Raw genomic sequence first — 20,049 nt, 5'->3', positions numbered from 1 at the left:
ACTCACTTCATAACGTCAGTCGAGTGTTTGAAATAAATCCTTCTGCGAGATGATGTGGCTTCTTACACAGAATACTATGAAATATGTTGCGTGCCTTATTCTAAGCAGTGATAAAGGCTATGTCTACTAGCCTTGCATTATTATAATAAACATTATAATAAGCCGAACTCAGATAAACCATATATTGTTGTAGTCGTGTGTTTATTAGTCACGTTGAATCAATGAAAGCAGTTAAATCTTCTGTTTATTTAGCAAATGGATTTCCTGGGTTTCTTCTGCGGGGTATATTTGGAGTTTCTCTGGCCTTCGGATGCATATTTACTGCTGATCACAGAACCGTGCTTCACTGACAAGATGACAATCACAGCTTTTGCCTAATTGCGATTGCGATTTAATTTCGATTAAAAGCTGTTTGCGTAGCTTGCCAGTGAACTACGGCTCTGTGAAGTAAATGCTGCTCCATCTGAAAGCACGTGAAATACCACATTTAATAACATGTTTTTACTCCAAACTCACTTCATAACGTCAGTCGAGTGTTTGAAATAAATCCTTCTGCGAGATGATGTGGCTTCTTACACAGAATACTATGAAATATGTTGCGTGCCTTATTCTAAGCAGTGATAAAGGCTATGTCTACTAGCCTTGCATTATTATAATAAACATTATAATAAGCCGAACTCAGATAAACCATATATTGTTGTAGTCGTGTGTTTATTAGTCACGTTGAATCAATGAAAGCAGTTAAATCTTCTGTTTATTTAGCAAATGGATTTCCTGGGTTTCTTCTGCGGGGTATATTTGGAGTTTCTCTGGCCTTCGGATGCAGATTTACTGCTGATCACAGAACCGTGCTTCACTGACAAGATGACAATCACAGCTTTTGCCTAATCGCGATTGCGATTTAATTTCGATTAATCGTGCAGCCCTATCATCGACTGACATGTACTATGTTTAAATAAAGTTTTGACCTAAAAAGTTTCATAAAATGAAATCTCACATTTTAGCCTTAAATTTTTTTTTTAATTTAAATTAAAAGGATGAGTCAGAATGATAAATTATATTTGATCTGCTCCATAAACAGTTCTACATACGCTAATATGCATTCTAAAAATCTCAACACAAAATAGTATAACAAGGTAGCCTTTTTTCCATCGACCAGTTAAGATTTACTAATTTTCACATTGGTTTGAACAAAAACAGCAGACAGGCTGAATGAAAATGTAAATCCACTGTCTGACAGCAGGTGGCGTTTAAGGAACAGCATAAATAGAGCCGTTTCACAGTAAACAAAATAGATAATTAATTTGCATTGGAGGTGGTGAAACAGCTGTTTATATTAGCTCACTCTGATTGGATGAAAAGTATATCTTTTTGGTGAACTATCTCCAGTCAGTCCACGAGCTACTGGTAGCTCATGAGCGACACGTTGGCGACCCCTGCCCTAAAAGCTGAGAGCACCAAATAAAACAGAACTGTAAGCTGTCATTAACTCAATCGCACAACGCGACTGGAGCAAAATGGGCAACATGAAACAAGACATTTAAAGAGACACTAAAGCATTTAAAGTAATTGATATCTAGTGTTGTGGAATAAACAAGACTCAAAATTCAGTGATCAAGGGTATGGTTATCCCAGAAAAGGTAAATATACTGACAGACGTTGTCTGACAAAATCACCATACACACAAGATAAAGACAGTGGCTGTGCTGTGATTTGGCCCTATTAACATGCAAAATTATCATTCAGGTTAGAAGCAACAGAATAATATGTATTTTCACTGAATGAGCTTCCACACCATAAGCTTCCATCAATTAAAAGAACAAAGCCAAATATGAGCCTTTACTGTCATATAATAAACTATCAACTATCTTACTTCATTATGCAATAAACAAATACGTAGGCTTATTTGGCAAAATTGACTGTTCACATGCATCCTCATAATGCAATTAAAATGGGATTTTGGCAATACTGCGATTAAACTTTACCTCATGTAAACACAATATTTCATCAAATGAATGAAAGCTCATTTTTGTAGTAACCATAATTGCATTAAACTGTGTGGCGTGCACTTATTTTAATCACAATGAACAGGCATGTAAACACCTTAATCGCATTATTAGCACTCTGACCAAAGTGCTCAGATGTTCACAGATGCTCATAAAGATAAAGTTGAGTTTAAATTTGAACAAAGTCAAAGACAAATAGGTGTAATTACGTGCACGCAATACAACCACACTGCCTTTGATTTGAAGGCAACTGCTGTTTTTTTTTTCCTTGGCTCTGGACGAGAGCTGTGATGTCCATGACACAGCCCAGTTACTTATCTTTCTATGTGGGATAACGAAAGACTTAGGACGACCACAGGCAGCGATTTGTTCACAGAAGTAAATTCATGCATGGACAAACTGACAGCCATTTAAATGCAAATGCATCGCGTGTAACACACAAGACGGTATCCTATGTAAAGTGTGGAGAGAAAATTGAAGTGGAGCAACATAAATTAACAGCCTTCAGTGTTGTTACAGATGGCAGTAATACTTACGTGTCATCTAAAAATATAAAAAATATTTTAAATATAACTAAATATAAAATATCTAAAAAATAACAAGAAAAACTGTGACCCATTGAGAAATCAACTGTAAAATCAATAGATCAACAAAAAAATAAATAATCAATTAACCTTTGAACAATGAACAACTCCAAACAGTGCACAAAGTTTTCAGTCCATTATAATTGCTGCTTGTCACGAAGATCTTCAGATAAAAGCCAAACGGTAAATGATATTAACCTATATAAACCTTAGCTAAAACATTGGTCATGATTAATGACTGACATCTTCATGAACACACAACATTTAAATGGTACAACACCAGATCAGACTAGGCCACTGCCAACTTTAGCTATTTCAATTGCCTTGAAAACTCTGTGGACTATTTCTTTACTATTTAAAATGATTGTGACACTACAATAATGTGAAGCTAAAAATAAAGAGTATTGTTGCATATACTTACATATTTGATGAAAAATGACAACAAAAGCATTTAGTACTGTATTGTGCAAAATGCATGTGCATACTAAATTCACTCTAATTGCAATTAAATGCAAAATAAATGTTTGGAAATGGAAATATATGTCATGCATAGTTTTAAAATACAAGTCTCAAAATTCTGCACAATACTGTTCATTTGATAATACAATCCATTTGTAATATACATCAGAATCACTAAGAATTATAGTGAAATATGACTTAAGAATACAGTAATTATTTAAAGAGGTCATTAAATGAGAATTCAAAATTGAATGTCAAATGTTCGATAAAAACATACTATAAGTTTCAGAACTTTGCTAATCCAAAAACAGCTTTTATTGAAAACAAGCTGCCAATCGGACTCGTTTTCTACTTTCTCATGATTACGATGACAAAAACTGCATCAACTTCTTGTCAGTGAACTCACAGATGAGAGGAAACCGGATTAGTGAACTAAAAATAATTACCTAATGTAAAGGAAAGGTTTTCAAGAGTTCAGAATGTAATACAGATTTTATAAAAATATGTTAAATCATAGCACTGGGCATTTACACTTCAGTCTTTAAGGAGACGCGTCCCTTTAACTTGAGCATTTAATAACAAATTAGAGGGATTACATCAGGTTAGAAACACTTATTTCTAATTTATGACAGTTTTTGATATAAAAGTCCCATTTAAAATGCAGTTCACGACCCCTTTAAACTATTTATCCTCATACTGATAAATGATTGCTTGATTTGTACATTCTTCTGGGGATGTATTGCTTTCCCAGTTTTATTGATTACTTTAAGTGATTTGGTGCACCATAGGTGAGACCCCAGGATTTGAAGGAGTCCGCTACTTGGTGAAAAACCATACCTTGTCAGACAAGCATGGAAAATCGCCCCACTGAGCCTGACTGAAGATCAGGAAAGAAGAGCCAAAGAGATTTCCACTCGTTGATAACATTTATGAGTGCTTTTAGTGTTCTCAGTGATGTGCAGCCTGTACATATCTGGGGTTTCATGACCCTTTACGAGTGCTGTCCAAAGTGCATAAAGTCATGATAAAAATAAATTGTGATTTGAGTGTTTTAAACCAAGCCTTCTGATGACCAGAATTTAGGATTTTATTCACATACAACAAAGACATGGAAACTTCGGTCCTGGATTGCTACTGTCCTGCAGCGTTTAGCTCCAACTAATGTTGATTTTGTCAGCTATTTTTAATTTAAGTCTTAGTCCTGTGTCAAATGTAACTTTTAGTTTTTATCATAGTCAACTTGTCCTGTTTTAGTTTTAGTCGACTAACCCCGGTTTTACAAACAAGGCTTAAGCCTAGTCCAAGATTAAAATGCAAGTCTGAGCTGTTTCAACTGAAAGAAACTTGCACGGATTGATCTTAAAATATATCAATGCCTTTGTTTTGTCTCAAGATGGAAACCAGTAATGTTTTTTTCTAAGGCACATTAATAAAAAATTAAATGTCCTAATTTAACTGTGGCCTAATCCTGGTTTAGTCTAAGCCATGTCTGTGAAACCAGGCCTAAATATCTGAGCATTTTCGTCTAGTTTTAGTCAGTGGAAACTTACACATTTTCGTCACATTCCCGTCTTACTGTATAATGGTTAAAATATAAATATATACAAATAAAATATAAAAAATATTATTCTGGTCAATTTTAACTGCAATGATTGTTGTCATTTGGGAAATGTATTTATTTATTTTATTAGAAATTGCTCTTTCACCAATAAGCAGAAATCAATAGAATATCGACTCGTATGCATGGTTTATTTGACCTCATCTAGTGTACAGATTTATCACAGGATATCAATTGGAGGCTAAATAAACACCAAAGACTTCAGATATACACTCGGCCTGTCTACGTTATGAAAACTGGCGTAGCCAAAACCTACTCTCAAATATTATAAGAGAAATTCCTAATAGTAATTCCAAATTGCATTAATGTTTCTCTTCTAAAACAATAGCAACAGAGACTTATTGCCACACAGAGGTTGTGCAAGTAACGTTACAATCAGCAAACAATACAGTTGAGATCCGACAAACATGAATGCTCGCATAATACAGTCTTGTACAGCAGTCTGAAGTGTTTTGGCTCCACTTTTTTCAACAAGAATAAAAGTGTTTTGGTAAAGTTTTTGGTCTTTTAACTACATTTTAGTCTCGTCTTTTTTCGTCAACAATACTGCATGTTCATTTAGTCTCAGTTATTGTTTAATGACCTTATTATCATCTCGTTTTCATCAGGGGGAAAAACTTCGTTGACAAACATTATTTGTCATAGATTTTGTTAACGAAATTAACACTAGCTCCAACCCTAATCAAACAGGGTTGGAGCTCAACTTGGCCGGACAGTGGCCCTCCAGGACCAAAGTCGTAACATATAAACACTGATCAATACACATATAGCAGTGTTTCACAACCCTGGTCCTAGACACTGCACTGTACATTTTAGATGTCAACCTAATCAAGCCCACCTGATTTAACTCGTTAGCTTATTAGTACAAACATCTCAGAAACTCAAATGGGTGAGTCAGAAAACAGAGAAAGAGTTGGAGGTACTGGAGGACTAGGATTGGGAAACACTGACAGAGAATAGAGTAGTAATGCTTCCCAACCCTATTCACACACCATAAGTATGCAGTTTAGATGTTTCCTTTATCTGACCTATCAAGTCTTGCGCTGTGTCCAAAATCAAATACTTCCCTACTATACAGCATTAGGGTGACCATACGTCCTCTTTTTCCTGGACACGTCCTGACCTGGATTCATGTATTGTCTAAAATATCCAGGTTTTGGCTTTGTTTTCCTGTTTTCATACTTGCTGAAGGTAATGAACGAAAAGTAGTTTGACCAATAACATGCTGGCATTGTACATAATTGACCAATCGTGGCGCGTGAGAAGGTGGGATACAGAGAACGTTCAAAGCGATGAAAATATCGGTATCGGTACTCTGTATCGGCAAGTACCAAAAATAAAAGTATCGGTATTGGGCGAGTAATGGAAAAAGTGGTATCGGTGCATCCCTAAAGAAAAGTAAACCCAGGTAAAACAATCAAACAAAAAACATTGAGGCATTTATTGCTTTTTTATATAAAGTTAATGTGATGCTGGTCTTTGAAATACTTGCGTTGTAATGCTAGCTTTTGAAACGTCAAAAAATCCACATTTTCAAACATTTTTGTGAATGTTCATTAGATAGTGATATAATTGTGTGCTCCACATTTTCATTGTATCATTGTAATCTTTCACTTACTGTTTTTTTATAAAGAGATATAATATATTGGGCAGAACTGAGTTAAGTGTTGTAACAGTTCGTAGATCGGGAAGGAGGCGGGAACCGGCGAACATTTAAACAAATCTTCAATAATAAAATAAACACAAAACTTAAAATAGCACGACAGCCCCTCATGGACAACTGCCGCGCACAAACAGAAACAAAACAACAACATCAAATCCAGGCCTGGTCCTCTCTCGTCACTCTCTTGGGACAATTAATTGCCCACCCCAGCATTAACAGATGCCCTTCATGCAGAGTCTTCATTCAGCAACACAACAGATGCAGCTCGTCCTGAGTCTCTAGCCCAGAGAGGGCCAGAAGCGGATTAACCAATCCTGAGTCTCTAGCCCAGAGAGTCAGAAGTGGATTAACCAAGTCCTGAGTCTCCATCCCAGCGAGCCAGAAGCAGATTAACCAAGTCCTGAGTCTCTAGCCCAGAGAGTCAGAAGTGGATTAACCAAGTCCTGAGTCTCCATCCCAGCGAGCCGGAAGCGGATTAACCAAGTCCTGAGTCTCTAGCCCAGAGAGTCAGAAGTGGATTAACCAAGTCCTGAGTCTCCATCCCAGCGAGCCAGAAGCAGATTAACCAAGTCCTGAGTCTCTAGCCCAGAGAGCCAGAAGCGGATTAACCAAGTCCAGCTGCTACCATTTTGCGACGATTGTTTTGTACACTGTAATGGATTATAAGATAACTAACAAACTGGTAAGATTTTAAAACATTTTATCGCCTTGATTATTTAGGTGGTGAAATGTTGTGTAATAAGTGGTTTGAATGCACCGTATCCCTTAAATGCCCGTCTAGTTTGAACTTGCCGCTTGTTAGCAACTGCTTTCTTCACGGAAGCTTTGCGTTCAAATATTTAAACTCAATATTTCGTGTCCAATTATTTACTTATGTGGTAAGCAGCCGTGTAATAAGCGGGATAATGTTCATCCAGCCGGTTGTTATCGCAGAATAACCCCCCTCAGGGTGATACAAGGCCTGATTCACTTCGGGTTCCTGATCACCCTGTCGGGGGTTATTCTGCGATAACCTGCTGGATGTACATTATCCCTTACTTAATATCTTCCTGTCCTAGATTTATGGTTTTGAACGATGACTGAAAACTTGTATAACAGGCACTTCTCATGTTTATTGCCATCTTATGATGAATCGCTTGTTGTTTTCCTCAACTGTAATTTGCTTTGGATAAAAGCGTCTGCCAAATGAATAAAAGTAATTGCAAATGTAAAATAAAGTTTGATAACAATAACAAGTTGATCAAAACACTTTCTCTCCAACGTGAATTCTCATGTGCCTGTTATTGCGTCCTTTTACAGCGAAACGGTTTCTACAGTGCTCTTAGGTGGAAGGCATTTGTCCAGTTTGGCTGTGTTTACACTTGGCATTAACATGCGATCACCGTGATCTGATCAAGCAGATCAGATCATCAGTCAATCAGGACATGGCGCGTTCACATTTGCCAACATCAAGTGACTTCTCTATCTGGATAACCGATCAGATCCCTCTTTCCCGCGCAATATTTAAATGAGTCTCACACCGTGTCTACACCGGACGTGACAAAATACTATAATCAGTGATGCTGTCTACACTGGATGTGGTGCAACACGACAAATCCCGATAGTAAACGGCTGCCTCATTCTGTTTATGAGGTACTGACACAAAGAACAAATGATTTGCAACAGTCGCTTTGTCGCGGCCAGTGTAGAGAGCCTCACGTTGTTGCAGCGCAACAACGGTCACGTCCGGTGTAGACACGGTGTTAAGTGTACGAGTCTCACTAGCGCTCCACGGCCTGGTGTCCTCCATCTTTCTTCTGACAGTTCGGGAGAGAGGGGGCGGGGTTTTGCGTGACGTTGACCTGCGAATGCAGACTCGATGGCTGGATTGCGTTTACATTACACTGAGAGCCGATCACAATACGTCCTCGACTACCTCTGGACCAGGACACGCTGATCGGATAGCATTCCAATCAGAAGCGCGTTTACACTTGTCTTTTCAATGTGTATGTGGACAACATCCAGATACCAGTCGCATGTTAATGACAAGCGTAAATGCAGCCTTTGATTTCTCATATGGACTTTAAAGTTTTAAAGCTGATTGAAACTCTGTCTCTCCGGTGTGAGTTCTCATGTGTCTGATAAGGCTTCCTTTTTGAGTGAAACTCTTTCCACACTGTTGGCAGGTGAAAGGGTTTTCTCCAGTATGAGTTCTCATGTGGATTTTAAGGTTTCCATATAGACTGAAACGGTTTCCACACTGTTGGCATGTGTAAGGCTTCTCTCCGGTGTGAGTTCTCATGTGCCTGTTAAGGCTTACTTTTTGAGTGAAACTCTTTCCACACTGCTGGCAGGTGAACGGCTTCTCTCCAGTGTGAACTCTCATGTGGATTTTAAGGTTTCCATGTTGTTCAAAACTCCTTCCACACTGTTGGCAGGTGTAAGGCTTCTTTCTGGAAAGTTTATTTCTGGAGTGAATTCTTGTGTGCCTGTTAAGGCTTACTTTTTGAGCAAAACTTACACCACACCTTTGGCAGGGGAACAGCTTTTCTCCAGTGTGAACTCTCATGTGGATTTTAAGGTGTCCTTTTTGATTAAAACCATTTCCACACTGTTGGCAGGTGTAAGGCTTCTCTCCGGTATGAGTTGTCATGTGTCTGATAAGGTTTACTTTTTGAGTGAAACTCTTTCCACACTGTTGGCAGGTGAAAGGGTTTTCTCCGGTGTGAACTCTCATGTGGTGTCTAAGGTTTCCTTTTCTGTTGAAACTTTTTCCACACTGGTGACAGGTAAAAGTGTTCTCTCCTGTATGAATTCTCATGTGGACTTTAAGGTTTCCATGTTGTTCAAAACTCCTTCCACACTGAGTGCATGTGTAAAGTGTCTTTCTGGAGTGAATTCTTGTGTGCCTGTTAAGGCTTCCTTTTTGAGTAAAACTTACATCACACCTTTGGCAGGGGAACAGCTTTTCTCCAGTGTGAACTCTCCTGTGTCTGATAAGGTCTCCTTTTAGGTTAAAACTTTTCTCACACTGTTGACAGGTAAAATGCTTCTTTTCGCAGCTTCTTGTCTTTTGAGCGCTTTTTCGTGAACAAGTCTTTTCAGCCTGTGAGCAACTAAACGTTTTTTCTTCAGGTATGAACTCCTGATGTTTCTCAAGCTTATATTTCTCATCCGTTTCGTTCAGAACTTCACTCTCCTCTTTCAGTGTCATCAGACCTAAGGTGAAACAAGATGAATAAATTGAACACATGACCTGCTTTTGGCATCTACTCATGGCTAGATTTCTCTTCTAGTGATGTTAGATCAATTGAGTAGTCAGGCCCACACACACATATAAACTAGGGCTGCACGATAAATCGCATGCGATATTTAACGCGCATCTTGTCAGAAAGTCGGTTCTGTAATCAGCGGTAAATCTCCATCACCTGCGGGCTTTCACATTGAGCAGCATTAACTACACAGAGCCGTTGTTCACTGATGAGCTGCGCAAAAAATAGCGCGAATATGAACGTGGTTTAGCGCAACTCGTCAGTGAACAACGGCTCTGTGTAGTTAATGCTGCTCAATGTGAAAGCACGCAGGTGATGGAGATTTACCGCTGATTACAGAACCGGCTTTACTGATAAGATGCGCATTAAATATCGCATGCGATTAATCGTGCAGCCCTAATATAAACTGATTTTTTTTCCAGGGCTGCTTGTATATAATGACTTCTAAGTATCAATTTTCAGGATTCTGTCACTTTGGTCAAGCTTATTCATAACAGTGTTGTAAAGTATTTGAATAAATGTAATTAGTAAAACTACAAATCAGCCAAAAAGATTTTACTGAGTATCAATGATAATAGCAACTTTTTTACTTTCTACTTGACTACATTTCTGAATAAGTACATGTACTCTTTACTCCAATACATTTGTGATGAGTAATGCAATTACTTGATTAATTCTGCAGCAGTTTATTTCTGCTACAAAAGTAGTTTACAGTGTAAAAGAAGTCTACAGGGCATTGAAGGTACTACATCTTGTGTGTTTTGCCCTTACTCACCCAAACTTGACAACAAGGCTATTTTATGCAATTGGGAGTGCAATTAGCAGGTAGTTTAATATTGGAGACAAAATCTGCTAAGAGGTATTTAAATGTAACAAATCATGTAAAAAAAGTATTATCTTTTATTAGAAAATTAAACTCTGGCAGGTCTAATGAAGTTCTTCCTGCCTGCATGTGGTTGGTGAGTCTGTTCAACAGTTGCCCTATCAATGGGCAGCGGAAAGTGTATATAATTGACTAGATGGAATCGTGTCTCCAGTCACCGCCCCCTTTTTTTTTTCTTCCAGCGTCATATTTGGTCGCCAACCAAATGTTGGCTAGGTTGTTGCTGGCAGACTGTAGCTAATGTTAGCTTATTTTCAGAGAGGCTAACATTAGCGTTGGATGAAATCCTGTGGCTGGCATTTGGTTAAGGTCGCCCCTCTACAGGTAGGTGGGAGTCATTCTCGGTGTGCTTAAGGCATTCGCTCGTGTCGTAGAGGTATCTCGGTGTTTGTTTGTTTTAGTTATATATGTAATTGTTGTGTTTAGTGATTGATCTTTCTCTCTCCCCGGACCACAAAACCAGTCTTAAAGGGTTAGTTCACCCAAAAATGTTTCACTCACCCCCGAGACATCCTAGGTGTATATGACTTTCTACTGTTAATAAGATTTTGGTAGGCTACTATTAGATGGATAGCCTAAATGTCCTAATTCAGATGGGCTACCTGTTTGTTTTTGTTTTTTTTATGGTATATCAAAAAGTGTATATTTTTTCAATGCGATTGTTGGTACATTTTAACAGTTTTTACCATACTTTAAAAACAAAAATTAAAATAGGAAAAATATGCAATATGAAAATAATTGAAGACAAAATGTGTTTTACTGAGAAAAAACAAGATTTGGTTTTTAAAAAGCCTTTTTCCAAAAGGTACATCTGGAAAAAGGGGGGTCGTCTTATAATCAGGGTCGTCTTATATTCGGGCCAATACGGTACGTTTTTTTGCACCCTCAGATTCCAGATTTTCAAATAGTTGTATCTCGGCCAAATATTGTCCGATCCTAACAAACCATACATCAATGGAAAGCTTATTTATTCAGCTTTCATATGATGTAAGACCCTTATGGACTGGTTTTGTGGTCCAGGGTCACATATTTCCTATATCTACGTCTCCTGCCGATTCAACATGAACTAACCCGTATTGCCTTATATGAAATCCATTTAATAAAGGTCCCGTAGTCGTGTTTAAACATTTGATCAAATTTGATAAGTGCCTTTTAAACAACTGAGAAGATAGTGATGGATTGTTAGCTTCTTCGAAGCTCACCCTGGAGTTGCCGTCATAGCTACAGGTCCGTAAGCTTAAACCTGCTCGGGAGCAGCTTATTTCATGTAATCAGGATTAGAGTGCAACTTTTAAAGCAGAAATCATACTTATAGTCTGTCCAAGAGTACTACTGAACCAGGGACAATATAATTTAAAGTAATAATAATTTAAACGTTAACTTGCAAAATAATATTATAATGTTGTGTAGTATACAATAATATAGACACAGCCAGGTTTACGAGGGTTTATGATTTCTTTGAGGGAATAATTACCTTATATTTTGAATGGAGTGTCTTATCCATGATGTACAGTTAGTCTGAGCTGTGCATTAATCTGAACGATGACTGCTGTTATGCGAGAGGCTTGAAGCAGCACATGAGATGCAGAGAACTTCTGCACACTTTTTGCTTCGAAAAAGAGTTCTTGACTTTTTAAGAAACTGTAATCAATGCTATCACATTACAAATCTGCTTCACAGGTAAAGTTTAATTCATTGCTAATTACAACATTGACAAAAATATAAGGCCTGTAAAATTACTAGAAAATATTTTTTTGTTTTTCGTCAGGTGTGATGTACTTTTTTTTAATTACATGTCATTATGTTGCTGTGTTGATGCCAGTCACTGCATTGCTGATCATGATTTTGATATCTTTGTAAACTCATGCAGTCCTATTTATTCATATTATTATCACAATACTACAAATCTGTTCATAATCAGTTAGTATGTTTATTCTGACTAAACTTATCCGTTTCTTTTATACTGTTTTTAGATTTTATTCTTAAGTGTCTTATTATATTTGTATGTGTGTACTGAACCAGGGACAATATAATTTTAAGTAATAATAAATCAAACATTAATTTGCTAAATAATATTATAATGTTGATTAATTTTATTAAGTGTCTTATATTTATGTGTGTACTATGTGTGCTCCAAAACCAAGGTACATTGCTAGTCTGTGCAAGCAATAAAGCTCTTGATTCTGATCAAAATCACTTGTCAATTGCAGCAAGTGAAGCACCAATTTATAATCACATGCTTTATGCATTATGTATTTTGAAAATCATCATTCATTTTATTTTTATTTATTTATTTTTACCAGGAAAGGTGTGGTTTTGAAGCACACATTTGTATGTATTGTCTTATTAAACAAAACCGCTAAAAATGCAGATCCTGTTGTAAATAATACTGAAAATTACTTTTTAAACTTCTTGTTTAATCACTTTTTTGTTGTTCCATTATTACCCCGAGCAGATTTTTGACTCGTATTAGAACTTATGTTTGTACTTGTTTTTCACACACAACCTGAAATGTCTTTCCTCCAGAGATGTTCCTAGAACTATTGGACCAGTGCTTTTACATTCTCTTAATTATGCTCTCAAAACTGGTTCTTTTCATTGTGATCAAAATGCATCAGTTATTTCTGTGCCTCCTCTGAGCTGTATCAGCTATTGACCTTTATCAGTAATTACAACAGCTAAAGCTTCTGAACTTTTAGTAAATGAGTGAGTTCAGCTTTGAGAATGAAAACCAACCTGTTTGTTCCTCGGTTTCTTCATGTTTGACTCTGAATGCTTCTTCAAGCTTCACGTCTTCACTCTCCTCTTTAATAACCGCCATCTTTATATGAGTGTGTCACGTGGTTCTCAGCCGCTTCTGAAGGAGTTTATCTCTGTGTTTGGACGCTCTGTCAAGTTTAAGATGAGAAAAATTAATCTGGTTTAGTAATCATTGCACTGATAAGAGAGTCAAAGATTGATAGTAAATTGGTTTTACATGACCCGACTAGGCAAATAAAAATAAATAACATTAAATAAGTAATGATTTGGGACATTCCACCGAATGGGTAACATTTGCTTTTGCAACTTTTAAAAATTCTTACTTTTAAAAATACATACACAAGGTGTAATTAAAAAAAAAAATGCAAAGCCATTTTTTTATTTTACAGGAGTGTGATGACACCATAGATCACCATCATACTTCAGCACACACCATTTGCCAACAACTTCAAGGCTTTTGCCACTGAACTTCTGTCATTGTGGGAGCCATGGGAGCTGTCTGCTGAATGTGGAACTTGAAATGCTTTGCATTAAAGCACCCACAGTTCAGATGTTGTGTTGTTGTGCACAAGCAGCTGACATCCCTGTATATCAGTTCTCCATGGGCTAGGGACACTACCTGGTGGATCCTCATAATGGATGGAACTGGTGGCACATCATTGGGCATCTCTGAAACTGCTTTCTCAATTGATTCCTCACTGACAAAAAACAACTTGATTGTTGTGTCTGTTTCTTGGGTCTGCATCACGTCGTTCATGATAAAGGCGCTGCTTCTCTGTGGTGGATTAGCACTCTGCAAGTATGGTAAATACATGGTACATATGATGCATTTACAATATAAGTAATGGTAACTGTAAAACATATGATTTACTTTTTCTTTTTATTACATAAACTAATATTCACACTATTATATCAATGGACCAGAGAATGCAACTCACTCCTGTTACTATTACTCTGTCCTGTTATGGCTTATATGAGTAACAGGACTGAGATTTTAGCATAGAATTAGCAAATACATGCTAATAGCATGAGGATACTGAGCAAATTCTAGTGATTTATCAAACAAGTGTATTTTTAAAATGAACAAATAACATCTAAAAATAATTTGGGTAACAGGGCAGTATGTTGAGATTGACCCTCTCAGACACAGTTGAAATATCATCAAATATATTGAAATGAAAATAGACGACTTACCTTTGGTCTCCCCGTTGCCTTCAGAAGATCTGGATAATGCAACTTGCTGTTGACAAAATATATTTTGGAATGTTCCAAGTTGATCAGAGGGGGGAATGTGTTAGGGTAACAGGACTGAGTGTAAACCTAAATGTGTATTTTATCAAAAATGTTATGGATTTTTTTTCTTTTGAAAAAAAGGTAATCATTGATTGAATACAAAGTCACACATAAATGCAAAAAAAAAAATTCTGAAGGATTTTAATCATAATATTTCACGGTAAATTATAGAGGCAGGGAGTGGGGACATGCAACAACTACTATTTATTTAGTGTTCTAGGTAGTTTTTATTAATGATTTTAATTATACATTCAAAATTTTGCAGTTAGCTAAATGTGAAGACACTTTGCTTAATAATAAAATGTATTTTAGAGTTCATTTTCATGCATTTTTATACTTTTAATGTCCTGGGGACAGAAATGTTACCCATTCGGTGGAATGTCCCATTTAGTATTTAATCATTTGTGGTTTACATTTAAGAGATGACGCTTTCATGAAAACATGGGTTGCTGGTTTGTTAAAGTTGCCATTATTAAATGTGTTTGTTGTTCTCGTTGCGTTTTGATCCGGAAGACTCGCTGAATCACTGAATCACTCCGCGAAGCAATCGGCTCAACTGACTCGTTTCAAAAAGATCCGTTTTTCTATCGATACTCGCCAGTGATTCTTGTTTGTGATAAACGTTACTCGTGAACAAAGCGCTACTCGAACGAAATAACGTCCATTAATTTTAGTCAGGTATTACAACGTTACATTCTATTATCATTGAGCCATTTTACAGCACTTTAAAACTCACAAAATAGTCCGCGCTGGCTGCATCGACTTAAACACGCTAAACGCTTAAAAACACAAACCTTTCTTCAGCCGAATACACACAGACGCCGGAGCGGCCTTATGACGTCACAGCGCCATTCCAAAGTAAAAGTCCCGAAAAATGAACAAATAAAATTAAATAAATCCCAAAATATTTAAAGACAAAAACCAAAGAAAAAAACACAACCACAGGGTTACCTTTGCGTTTCTAAATTCTTATTAATCCAGTATTTTCAAGAAGTATAAACAAAGCTTTGAGTCTATTTCTTTCCATCCCTTGTTCTCTAAGAATATATTCAATTTTATTTTCTTCTTCCATTTCTGCCTGTATTCATGGTATTTATTGCATCTAAACAATTTCCTTGGTTTGACATCTTAAGTAAATAAATTACTGTGTGTGTGCAATTATATGATTTACTTTAAAAGTCACAGCTTTATAACAAATGATAGGTGTTGAGTATCACATCCAACTTTATTACAAATTTCCAATTATTTCAATAACATTGTCATTTGAATTGTTCAGTGAGTTTAATGAGCAGTTCAGTATCACGAGACCCCAATGATGTATGCGGCAGACAGATGTTCAATAATCATAATCATAAAAATCTGTCCACAAAGTAGTGCACTCTTCAAGTTCTTCTTGATGTGAGACCTTTGGCATGAATTATAGCCTCCTGTCTGGTCTTGCTGGATGTGGGACAGTTTCATTGTGGTCCACATTGCCTCGTACTTTTTGTTAACCACTTGTAACTAAATGTTCAAATTGGAATTGGTTTAATGATCTTATTATGTTTAACCTACTTGGTAGCTTTACGATCAGAGCAGCATTACACATTTGTGTTTATGGCAGGGAGGTGATAAAACACATCAGACTTAATGATTATTTAGCCATATTCATTGTACTTAATGTAAAATGCATAGAAAAAACATTTAAAGCAAAATGTATAGAAACTGACAGATATTGTAATATCTGTACACAATAATCAACTAATTAAAGAAATGGAGCAAGTGAAAACAACATCGTCAAAAAACAGTCAAACAGTTCAGCGATCTGAAATGTAATAACATATACAGAATTCTCAGTCCAGACATCATATAATAGACATGAGTTATTACATGAACATTAGTAATGTTAGTTAGTTTACATGATCTAATAATGAAAACACTTCTAAGGCATTTATTAATCTTTGTTAATGTTCATTTCAACATTTACAAATTTGTGGAACTGAGCTAACTTTCACTAACGATGAAGTTATATTTTATTAACTAACATAATTGGTCATTTTAATAAGTACTGTAAGAAATGTGCTGCAGGTGTTACCAATATTTTAAAAGTACCAATGAGAATGTGTAAAATGTTCAAAAATGTTTAACCACTTGAGCAGGAAGATGAGGAGGGATCAATTAGGGAATAATTAAGTGGCGTGATGCATGATACCTTCACAGCTGGATGAATTGAATTTGTCCAGTCTGTTGGCCCTGAGAGTTGATTTGAGATCAGTCACTTAAACTTCAGCTCAACCAAGTTAAGCTCAACTCATCTCTCCAGTGGGACACCTCAAAGAGCTTGTGTCAACATCTCAGAGACAAGTCCATGACGGGGACCTTTCCATCAGCACATCGTGTCATCCTGAGCACCTTCAACTACAAAAGCTCCCATTGGGAAGACTGTTGCTAATGCACTGCAAGTGAATACAACTATTACTGCTTAGACTTTACGTATACAACATTAACTGTGAAACAAAACATTTTTTGCAATGCATATATCTTCCATAAATACACAGTCACCTTTCACTTCTTTTATGAAAAAAAAAAAAACCCGGATTATCCTAATATTGTACCATTTTTTGAAAGGAAAGATAGATTCAGATTGCACACACACAGTAATTTATTTACTTGTGTATATATTTATTTATTGTAAAAAGCAGCTTTACTTTTATACAATGCATGTCCAATGATTTGTTTTCAGCAAATCATTGGACATGTATTTAAATATGTGTCTAACCAAGAATTCAACTCGTATTAATTCCTCTGCCATCTACTTTATTACACAGTGGTTTATCTTGTGAACGCCGAGATTAGGTCAAACTGGATTGAATGATACATTGCAGATAATATTAGGGAAGAGTAATGGATTATGTACAAGATGTCAAACCAAGGAAATTGTTTAGATGCAATAAATACCATGAATACAGGCAGAAATGGAAGAAGAAAATAAAATTGAATATATTCTTAGAGAACAAGGGATGGAAAGAAATAGACTCAAAGCTTTGTTTATATTTCTTGAAAATACTGGATTAATAAGAATTTAGAAACGCAAAGGTAACCCTGTGGTTGTGTTTTTTTCTTTGGTTTTTGTCTTTAAATTTTTTGCGATTTCTTTTATTTAATTTTTTCATTTTTCGGGACTTTTACTTTGGAATGGCGCTGTGACGTCATAAGGCCGCTCCGGCGTCTGTGTGTATTCGGCTGAAGAAAGGTTTGTGTTTTTAAGCGTTTAGCGTGTTTAAGTCGATGCAGCCAGCGCGGACTATTTTGTGAGTTTTAAAGTGCTGTAAAATGGCTCAATGATCATAGAATGTAACGTTGTAATACCTGACTAACATTAATGGACGTTATTTCGTTCGAGTAGCGCTTTGTTCACGAGTAACGTTTATCACAAACAAGAATCACTGGCGAGTATCGATAGAAAAACGGATCTTTTTGAAACGAGTCAGTTGAGCCGATTGCTTCGCGGAGTGATTCAGTGATTCAGCGAGTCTTCCGGATCAAAACGCAACGAGAACAACAAACACATTTAATAATGGCAACTTTAACAAACCAGCTACCCATGTTTTCATGAAAGCGTCATCTCTTAAATGTAAACCACAAATGATTAAATACTAAATCATTACTTGTTTAGTGTTATTTCTGTTCATTTTTCTCATCTTAAACTTGACAGAGCGTCCGAACACAGAGAAAAACTCCGGCCGAAGCGGCTGAGAACCACGTGACACACTCATATAAAGATGGCGGTTATTAAAGAGGAGAGTGAAGACGTGAAGCTTGAAGAAGCGTTCAGAGTCAAACAAGAAGAAACCGAGGAACAAACAGGTTGGTTTTCATTCTCGGAGCATTTACTACAAGTTCAGAAACTTTAGCTGTTGTAATTACTGATCAATAGGGATGTAACGATTCACTCAACTCGCGATTTGATTCTAGTCACTATTATTTTTTTGAACAAAATGAGATTTAAGACAAATTATAGACAAACACAAATAAACACTGATGTATGCAGACTCAAAGATGCACAGGTCCTCAACGAATGCTAGAGAAAAACAAGAAACGGTTGATGTTTGCGGAGGGCAATGATGTGTTTGTTTACAGCTTCGCTACAAATACCCTGGTTTAGCTATATAGCATAGCACAACCATGCTTAACTCGTGGTTACCTTAGCTTCACTATAACTACCACGTTTGATTGGTTTTTATTGTCTTGCACAGACTAGCAATGTACTTTGGTTTTGGAGCACACATAGTACACACATAAATATAATAAGACACTTAATAAAATTAATCAACATTATAATATTTTGCAAATTAATGTTTGATTTATTACTTTAAATTATATTGTCCCTGGTTCAGTACACACATATAAATATAAGACACTTAATCAAATGTAAGAATAAAATCTAAAAACAGTATAAAAGAAACGGGTAAGTTTAGTCAGAATAAACATACTAACAGATTATGAACAGATTTGTAGTATTGTGATAATAATATGAATAAATAGGACTGCATGAGTTTACAAAGATATCAAAATCATGATCAGCAATGCAGTGACTGGCATCAACACAGCAACATAATGACATGTAATTAAAAAAAAGTACATCACACACCTGACGAAAAACAAAAAATATTTTCTAGTAATTTTACAGGCCTTATGTTTTTATGTCAATGTTGTAATTAGCAATTAATATTTACAGTAGGAAATTTACAAAATATCTTCATGGAACATGATCTTTACTTAATATCCTAATGATTTTTGACATAAAAGAAAAATCAATAATTTTGACCCATACAATGTATTTTTGGCTATTGCTACAAATATAGCCCAGCGACTTAAAGGGTTAGTTCACCCAAAAATGAAAATTAGGCTGTTTTACTCGCCCCCGATACATCCTAGGTGTTGTATGACTTTCTTCTTCGAATCCAGTCGAAGTTATATAAAAAATTGTCCTGGCTATTCCAAGCTCTATCATTGCAGTCAGCGGGTGTTGCAGTGCTTCAGTCCAAAAGAAGTGAAATAAAAAGCACCCATCCATATATATATATATAAAAAAAAAGTGTCTCACACGGCTCCGGGGGGTGAACAAAGGCCTCCTGTAGCGAATCGATGCGTTTTTGTAAGAAAAATAACCATATTTAAAATGTAATAATCACTTTAATGTAGCTTGTGTTCACTTTTGTAAACGGAAGCAGCTCCGGGCGGATGACGTTAAGAGTTCAGCGTGCGCTGCTCAGAAGTGACGCACGCGGAAGCGCAGCGGAGAGATCAAAACAGAACAACGGTCTAGAATTAGAAGTACAAAACGAGGATTTGTAAAGAAGAATGTCGGAGGATTTCGATGTAAGCCAAGAGGAGACTGGTTTTCCTTTGCTAAAGTAAGGAAACTTTGCTTCCTTTGCTCTTGTTTTCATGAGACTCACCGGCGCATAATACTATTAACTAATAGAGAAGCAAGATTAACTAAGCAGTAAGTAGTAGCAAATTTAGGACAAAGGTAGTTACTTATTAGAT

At 36.4% G+C, this 20,049-nt stretch overlaps 2 protein-coding genes across 2 annotated transcripts in view; one reads left to right on the top strand and one right to left on the bottom strand.

The window, feature by feature from the left end:
- Positions 1–8,275: 8,275 nt before the first annotated feature.
- LOC107675482 (gastrula zinc finger protein XlCGF8.2DB-like) lies at positions 8,276–13,215 on the bottom strand. The gene is made up of 2 exons (XM_016469842.1): positions 13,201–13,215; positions 8,276–9,528 (listed from the first exon to the last, which is right to left on the bottom strand). Exon 2 carries the CDS (start codon positions 9,521–9,523, stop codon positions 8,393–8,395), a length of 1,131 nt encoding a protein of 376 aa, XP_016325328.1. The 5' UTR covers positions 9,524–9,528; positions 13,201–13,215; the 3' UTR covers positions 8,276–8,392.
- Positions 13,216–17,715: 4,500 nt separating this feature from the next.
- The window catches only part of LOC107675477 (gastrula zinc finger protein XlCGF57.1-like), a gene marked incomplete at its 3' end in the record, with an annotated part of 6,464 nt that continues 4,130 nt past the window's right edge, over positions 17,716–20,049 (top strand). Inside the window, exons 1-2 of the mRNA XM_016469836.1 lie at positions 17,716–18,130; positions 18,212–18,363. Coding sequence (XP_016325322.1) covers positions 18,279–18,363 — 85 coding nt within the window. The remainder of the gene's footprint in view (positions 18,131–18,211; positions 18,364–20,049) is intronic.

The sequence above is a fragment of the Sinocyclocheilus anshuiensis genome, unplaced genomic scaffold (genome assembly GCF_001515605.1).
Source record: "Sinocyclocheilus anshuiensis isolate Anshui unplaced genomic scaffold, SAMN03320099.WGS_v1.1 scaffold2094, whole genome shotgun sequence".
NCBI classification, from domain to species: Eukaryota; Metazoa; Chordata; class Actinopteri; order Cypriniformes; family Cyprinidae; genus Sinocyclocheilus; species Sinocyclocheilus anshuiensis.
Note: the sequence above shows the minus strand (reverse complement) of the source record. Positions and strands in the feature narration are given on the sequence as shown.